Source organism: Medicago truncatula, chromosome 4, assembly GCF_003473485.1.
Source record: "Medicago truncatula cultivar Jemalong A17 chromosome 4, MtrunA17r5.0-ANR, whole genome shotgun sequence".
In the NCBI taxonomy this organism is placed as follows: domain Eukaryota; kingdom Viridiplantae; phylum Streptophyta; class Magnoliopsida; order Fabales; family Fabaceae; genus Medicago; species Medicago truncatula.
In genome coordinates this window covers 33,643,233-33,651,900 of record NC_053045.1, presented here as the reverse complement: position 1 = coordinate 33,651,900, position 8,668 = coordinate 33,643,233, and the positions used below count along the sequence as shown (strand labels likewise).

Sequence of the window (8,668 nt, the reverse complement as noted above, 5' to 3'; positions counted from 1 at the left end):
TTCACCTTCTTTTACTTTTTTTATGTAAGCTGCAGAGTATTTATCATATTCTTTTTGAAAAAGATCAAACATAGGTAATGTATATGTTTGTGCAGCTTATTGCAGTAAAGGTGAATGCTCCATCTTCAACCTTGGTAATTTTTGCCTAGACTCAAATTCACATTGTAACTCATTATACCTTTTGTCATTGACCACTCTATCAAAGTGTTTGAAAAATTGGATGATGTCCAAGTCTGGTTTCAAGCAAGATTTCAAATCTGCATTGAAGCTTTCACTAAGTTGTGTACTTCGCATGCCAATAGTCACAACATTCTTCATATAACATTTAGCCCAATTCTCTTTTATTTTATACAAACTTGTTATCCACCCACTTTTTTTAAGATCATAATCATCAACCAATTTATCCCATGCTATTTCAAAAATCATCTTTTTCTACGTATTTGTACATGCAAAACTTAAGGTCTCTCAACAAATTAGAACCATTATTCATTCTAGCCCCAAGATGTTTTATGCCATTTTGCATCAAATGCCAAGAACATAGACCATGGTATGTTTCAGGCACTACCTCATGCAAAGCTTTAGCCATTGCTGGGTCTTGATCTGTGAAAAGAGTTTGAGGCTTCTTATTCTTATGCGCCTTCAAGAATTCTCTAAACAGCCATTCAAAAGATGCTGAAGTTTCATCGTAAAGAAGCGCAGCACCAAAAATCACCACTCTTTTAAAGTGATTAAATCCTGCAAATACAGCCAAAGGTCTATATGCATTGTTAGTACTATATGTAGTATCAAAAGTGATTACATCACCAAAGTATTCATAATTCATTATCATTCTTGCATCAGCCCAAAAAATATTTGTTATTTGTTCTTCAACATCTAATTGGACTCCATGATAAAATGATGGATTTTCTACACACTTTTGTTGAAAGTGGTGTAATATACTGCCAGCCTCCCCGTATGCCATGTTTCTCTTCCTCTTGTTGCGAAGATAATTCTTTTGATCCACGCGTGTGTAACCAAGGTTCTCTCTACCACCAACTTGCCTACTCATTAGCTCAAATAAAGACCTTTGCTTGATTCCTGCATCATCTGCCAAGTCAATCTCATGTGCTTGAATTTCAGATAATTTTCGTTGAGATGCAAGCATGTGAGTCGTCTTAGGAAGGTGCAGTTGATGATTATGCTCATCAAACAAATCATGAATTTGATACTTCCCGATATCTTTTATGTATTTGATTCCCATCTTTACAGGGCATCCAGTTCTTGTTTCAAGCCGATGATTAGTTGTTAAGCAGTCTCTTTTATCTGGTTTACGAAAACCTTCTTTACTACACACAAATCTTCCAGACAAAACCATTCCATCTTTGCTTTTGTTCAAGTATTCTGTTCTAATATTAAATCCAATTTTTCCACCATAATCATTCCAAAAATCCCTTGCCTCGTCCCAAGTATTAAATTGTTTTCCTATTCGAGGTTTCCACTCAAATTCGTTATCCATGGAGATGGCTTATGGTGCAACAATAGAATCAATTGGCAACCTACTGCAATAGCAAGAGAAGAGTATCAAACCTAGTAATATTTTGTATTCAACACAGTAGCATGTCTATTCAATACTATGGTTGTTTATGACATAAGGGGAGAAAACAAGAGACATATGTGGTAGTAGTATTGATGACTTGCTTTCAGAAACAGTAAAATCAAACCTAAAATCACATACCTAAGTGTCGTAAAAATAACATATAAATCCACATGTCCGCTTAATTTCACGTTCTGCTTTCAATAAACAGATAAATTAACATGCAGATTAAGGCGCCAACAACTTAAAACTAGCATCATAGACTAAAATACACAGTTGATAATGAAGAACCAAAATGACAGATTTGGTCACCCAAGTCTACTATCACCATTTTCATTCCACATAAACAAATTTCGAAGGGATTGTTACTTGTTACCTTGAGACAATGAATTTGAAACAATGACAGAGACGATGAATGAGCGTCGCAATAGGGTGAGACAACGTCGAATACTGGTGCGGAGACGACGACAACGGTGACAACGATGGCAATCAAGAAGCACAGCGGTGGTAATCAATGGAGCACGGCGGCGACGTCAATATAAATGATATTCAGTGTCCACCAGGTCTGTGTTGTTATGGAAGAAGATGAAGAGGTTTCTATTATTTCTACGGGAAGCCAGAACGTGAAAAGGGAAGGAGGGAAATGAAAATGACACATTAAAATGAATGAAGGGCTGAGATTAATTAAGGTTTCATTAAAAGAAATGGACGGCTAAGATTGATTCACAGGAGAAAACTGGAGGAAATTTTCACTGGAGTGGATCCTCTCCCTTATTATTGAATGTGAAATCTCATCCATTCTGTTTGAATGTTGCCTCTACGTGTGTAACATGCAGATAACCATGATTAGTTGTTGATGTGAGTTGACTCTCTCACGCGTTGTCTTAGGGTCGCTCTGATACGTAACATGATGAGGATCTTTGCATTGTTTTCCTTTTGTTACGTATTATTATGAATTATGTTGATGAACCATTGAAATAGAATCTTTAATAAGTTGTTTATGTTGAGGCCGTAGTGTCATTCTGTTGAATAATGAAATGTTCCGCTGCGATGTAATTTGAATTATTGAAGGAAGATGTTTAAATAGATAGTAATTTTACTCTATTTATCTTTTAAAGTAGTGTGACATCTTGTTTAAATTGAATACTCTGATCATTATGTATTATTTACATGTTGGGAAAACGGGGTGTTACACGTAGCACATTTCTTAATCAGCACTTTACAAATGTACCCAAATTTAAAAGCACATGATATTAAAGATGATTATAATTGTACGAAATCTCTCTTTGTCACAATATTGTTAATAGAGAGATTCTAGTATCTTCAATTAAGTGTCTTGTGTTTACAACGATTTTGCCAATTGGTCAGAGATCAATCTCTTAGCTCAAGGTCTCATTTATCTAACAATGAAACTGAAACTAATGTTCTCAAAAGCTTTAACGCATGCTAGGTTACGGGTCACGATCAGATAATCAAATATCCCTAAACCAATTATCTAATGAACGGCAATTTTAGCTCCATTCGGGACCGGCCCAACAGACTAAGAGGCCTAAAACAAAAATTTTAATATGACCTTTAAAAACATATTTTTAAAAAATAATATTTATATAAAATCAATTTTGTGGAGATCAAAATTTGAATTCATGACCAAGAGTAATTGAAGCTTTTTAGGTAATCAGTTAAGCTTCCCTACAAAAAAAAAAGGTAATCGATTAAGCTATGCAAATGTCTGTAATTTATCTGTCATATAATATACCTATAACCAAATTAATTTTTTAAAGATCTTTTTTTTTTTTCATCCATAATTTTGAAACCTAAAATCCTAACTTAAATTACTTAGTCATTAGACCGGCCCTGCCTCCAATGATAAAACTAAGTCACGAGTGAGTTATCTCTCCAGTTCAATTCAAATATTGGTCAAATAAAAAAACATTACACGTAAAAAATAATGAATAAACATATCTCTTAACTAAAACTCATAAAGTACATAGATCAAATTAATGGATAAATATATGTATTAATTAAGGAGGGTGTATTGGATCAGGTTCTAATGGATTTTAAAATACTTTTTTATCATGAAAAAGTCTTGTGGTATTCAATCAAGACTCTTTCCAATTTAAAAAAAGTCTTGTGTTATTCAATCAAGATTCTTGATCATTTAAAAAAATTCTTGTGATATTCAATCAAGACTCTTAATCACTTAAAAAAAGTCCAGTGATATTCAAAATCATTCAAATTTCGAAGGATTGTTTAATAAATCAGATTTTGATGGATTTTGTGGGATTTTCATGCTGTTCATTGTAAGGAGCTTCCTGACTTTAAGTACAAACATGACTTTGTTAGAGATGTACTTTTTTGATATATTCAAACGGGCGAGAGCATCAGTGAAGAACGAGGCACATGTGAACTTCTTGATAGACCCACTAGATAGAAGTTTAACACTCAGACATGCGGATGTTATGGTGTACGGATGGGTAGGAGAAAAACATGCATGTATAGACTTGACTGAGGTTTCACCACTTGTGGGATTAGGCGTCAGGCCTTTTACGGTATGACAGGCAACCCTAAAGTTGCATCAAGCAAATGGTCAAACATGAGAAAACGTGTTCTAACAATCGACATGTTTTTATACCGTTTGCTTTTGACATTTTTGGTTTCCTAGCACTAGAGACTGTTGACCTTTTAAATAGAGTTTAAAAGGTCATGCATAGTAATGTCATGTCTCATAGGTCCATGAATATTGTGTTTATGAGGATTGCTTTTGCCATTCAAAAAGGTTTGACGACACTGCTTGTTGTTTGGTTGCCTTGTATACAAGTGTAAATAATGATTTATCTTATAGTATTGAATTTGTTCAATTTGCACGATTAGTTTGTCGATATTGCACTGTCTTTTTTTTTAGGGAAAATTTATCATCCTGTTCTCAAGTAAAAAAAAAACATATTTTTAGAAATAAAAATAATTTTGTTCGTAAACGGTAAAATTATTCTCAGACATTATAAATTTCTTGAAAACAATGGAGGTGTTAGTAGTTGCATAAACTAAACTCATGGTAAATCGGCCCAATATAGGAGGAAAAAAACCCGCGTTGAGAGAAGGACAGTACCGTCTTTTCATAATATAGGGTTTAGTTTAGTATATGAACCCTAAAAATTCTCAACCTTGAAACTTGAGCGTGCCGATTGTGATTTTTGGGGAGGAAGAGGAAATCGCAGCGAAGACAAAAAATGGTACTTTTCTCTATCTCCATTGATTCTTTGCATTGTTTGTGTATATTTCTTTCAATTCACAATTTTTTGTAGGAAATTGGAAGAATCTTAACATTATCCTATTTTGATTTTCATTGTATTTGATTCATGATTAGCTTAGATAATTTGATTTTTTGCTCCTATGAATTTTATTTACTCAATTTTAGGTCTATTTGAACCATGAAATTGAAACAATGGAGTTTAGTATACACTGATCTGAGTTAGGGAATTTATGGGTTTTGATTTTCAAACTTGGTAGTTGATATAGGGAATGAAAATGCTTTGTTTTGATTGTTCAATTTTTATTTTTTATTTATTTGGATTTCTGTACTGTGATTTGAAAATGGTTCATTTTATTGAAATGTAGCCTAAGCAAATCAACGAGATTAAGGACTTCCTCCTAACTGCTAGGAGGAAGGATGCACGCTCCGTGAAAATCAAGAGAAGCAAAGATGTTGTCAAGTTCAAGGTTCGATGCTCCAAGTACTTGTACACACTTTGTGTGTTTGATACTGAGAAAGCTGATAAGTTGAAGCAATCACTTCCTCCAGGTTAGTTGTTGAGAATTATCTTTGGTCATATGTTATGGATGTGCAAGTACTTTTCAACTCTATGTGCGGCGAGTGAATTGCATAATTGTTTATTTCTGTTGGTTGTTATAGGTTGGAACCTTAAATTTGTAATAATTTTTTAAAATGGAATCTATAAAAGTAAATAATAGGATTGTGTAATGGCCAAATAGATATGGGAGAATATTGCATGCTCTTCCATTTCATAGGGTTTCTGTTGTTTTTCTCCCACTGCTAGGAATAACTTATGAATTGATCATCAAGATGTAGAAATTTGAGTTTAGGTCATCCTACTTACGTATATGTTTCACTTTTGCAGGTTTGAATGTGCAAGACTTGTAATTCTACCAGTTAAATGTGTACTGAGTGAAGATCAATTGTTGCTTTGGTGTCATGATTTACCAATATTTTTTGTCTTGTAGTTGTTTTTTATTACCAGCTTACAACTCTCATTATGAATGATCCAGCTCTATTTTCTTGTCGTACTGCAGTTTTACAATTATTTATATAATCAATTAGACCTCTTATACTGAAGTCTTTCCGGTTGTTTCTTGAATATGTTTTTGAGCTAAGTCAACAGGGGTTAATTGGATGGTGATTATTTATTAAATTCAATCAGCAGAAAGTTTTTAGGAGAAAAAAATTAAGCCATGTTAGGCTTCTGCCAACACTTCCTTAAATACAATGCCAATCCGCACCTACAAAAACACACCATTGTTTGTTTGTATTTGTCTATTACACTATATCTTAGCCTCCTTGCAACAATAATTCATTATAAGAATGGTATGTGGCATGGTATTGGTTGTTTGGTTGTGAGGCCAAATCTTGTTTATTAGCCCATGCATCACGTGTTTAACCAATAGTTTAAGAGCTTAATATCTCCCTATTTTGTTTGGTTGCTTTTATCCCTCAGGTTAGAGTATTATTCTTGTTCCTCAGTACCCCATTCATCGCCCTCTTTTTGGTTACACGTCCAATATAGCATCTATGACTAAGGAATCCCCGGTGGTTAATCATGGTGCATAAGTGATCTTATCTGTTGTGTTACTTTCCCAGTTTTTAAGTGCTAAATTCTCTATATCTTGTATTTATCCATGACATATCAGTTAACTAATTAATGGACTGGTGTCCATTGTCTACTTAAATTTTCTGTCACTTTCCATGAAGTAAAACCATGCTAAACTTGTAGCAAAGAAGTTAATACATTCATAACCTGCCGACTGTTTTCCTTCTCTGATTGAGTTTCCTGTTTTCTTGCATTAACCTTGTCCTAGGCCACTTCTTTTATTATGGTGATGGGATATATTGAGCTTCTTGTTATCTTGTATCAATCATAGCTACTTTTATTATAGTGAGCTTCTTGTTATCATGTTATTTTGTTTCCCTGTCATGGAAAAATATTTGTGGTCTGTAATAACTAGGATTTCGAAATTCCATTACACCACCCTACTAGAAAAACCTTGCAGGATAGACCACCTTCCACTATTGAGTGGAAGGCGACTCCAAATTGAGTGGATTTGAATGGTCACTTTCGCTTCTCTATAACTGCAGTATGTGTTTTTTGCCTAATAATGAAAGCATATTTTAACCTTTACAAAATTGCCATGTATTGATTCTTTTATACATGACAAAATTATTCATAACAAAATAGCAATGTTACATCATTATTATGTAACATTCGGTATTTTTGTCTGTTATATTTGGTAGTTTTAAACAAAAAAAAATATTTACATTTTCGAACTACACTAATTATTTCCGGTAAGTCTTAACGATGTTGCATTCATTTATAAAATCACAGAACGTCGGTGAAGAAGATCTTTATTGGTGGGTATGTAAAAGAAAAGATTTTATTGGTGAGGAACGTTGAGATCATATGCTTGTTACTTGGATTTATGCAATTATTTTAAACCAACAGTGTAACATTTAGTTATTGTTTTTAAATAATCATTTGTTCTTCTAATGGGTATATGCCGTGGAAGCTTAAACTTGTTTTGACAAAGTGGAAGCTTAAACTTGATAGTACCTCATCTTTAGTGAACTTTTAGAGCATCTAATAATAATTTCAACCACTTTGTCACCCAATCAAAAGGTGGCAACCACTACTATGACTTGTTATTTTACAATTCTCTAATTCCCTTTGTTTACACCTAAGTACAACAATTTCATCGATATAGAATCATTGATTAACTAATCAATCGCTAACAATAACCTAAAGTACCAAAGCTGTCCGCAAGGTTTTTTCAGATAACTTAATTTAAAGTTGTGAAGACTTCGTTCGAGGAGTTAACCTTTCCGTATGAGCATTCATTGCAAGTATTATTATGAAGAACTTTCATATACTTTAAAGATTAAGTAGCACATAGAGAGTGATACTTGGGGAATTCAATTCAAGATTTTTTAGACATTGTGTGAAAAACTAAATTAGACATTTACTGTTAAAATAATTCTATTAATAACATTTTTTGTTTACAAAGATAACTTTTTATGTTACTAGCTATAAATCTTTGACAAGTTTTTGACAAAAATAATAACAAGTGTCTATAGAACACTTCTCAACATTTTTAAAAAAAATAGTTCCTCTCCAATTACAACAACAAAAAATATCACTTGATTTTTGAGTCATGCCTTTCTAAGTCATTCTCAAATTAGTCACTGACTTTAATAATTTTTAAATTAATCATTGTTTTTGTCAAAAGTTTTTCAATTAGACCGAGATTAGTTTGGAATATTATTAGAGTCAAAGACTAGATTGAGAATAACTTACAAAGACAAAAACCTATTTGGTTATTTGCACCTTAATTTTTATTGCCAAATATACCGTTTCCACCATAATTCAACATTAACTGTCCTTAATAAAGTGACAATTTATTTAAATCAACTGATTCAATTTACGTGGTTCATAAATTTTTCTCACCATGAATTTTTCATGAGAATCTTAACTCGATTCATAAGTAAAACAATTCTTAATGAACTGAAATAATTTTTTTTGTTAAATTTTACTTAAAATCCCGAGCAAATTTTAGATAATCATAACTCCCTCTTCCAAGAATAAAAGGAGTAACAGCAATTTATTTTTATAGAATAAAATAACGAATTACAATCCTGACCAAAAAAATAAAATAAAATAACGGATTACAACTGTTATTAAAATACTAGTATATGTTATAATTATATATATATATATATATATATATTTATTTATTTATTTATAAATGATTGACATATTTATCTTAAGTATAAATAAAATAACGCAACTTTTTTATTATAGCCGACATACC

At 32.4% G+C, this 8,668-nt stretch overlaps 1 protein-coding gene across 1 annotated transcript; it reads left to right on the top strand.

Moving 5' to 3' along the window:
* Nucleotides 1–4,644: 4,644 nt before the first annotated feature.
* Nucleotides 4,645–5,924, top strand: LOC11427662 (60S ribosomal protein L38). The gene is made up of 3 exons (XM_003606767.4): nt 4,645–4,803; nt 5,189–5,372; nt 5,710–5,924. Exons 1-3 carry the CDS (start codon nt 4,801–4,803, stop codon nt 5,730–5,732), a joined length of 210 nt encoding a protein of 69 aa, XP_003606815.2. The 5' UTR covers nt 4,645–4,800; the 3' UTR covers nt 5,733–5,924.
* Nucleotides 5,925–8,668: the final 2,744 nt, after the last annotated feature.

Coding starts and splice junctions, on each gene's coding strand:
- LOC11427662 (XM_003606767.4), top strand. Junction 5,373..5,709: donor GAAGCAATCACTTCCTCCAG/GTTAGTTGTTGA, acceptor TCACTTTTGCAG/GTTTGAATGTGCAAGACTTG.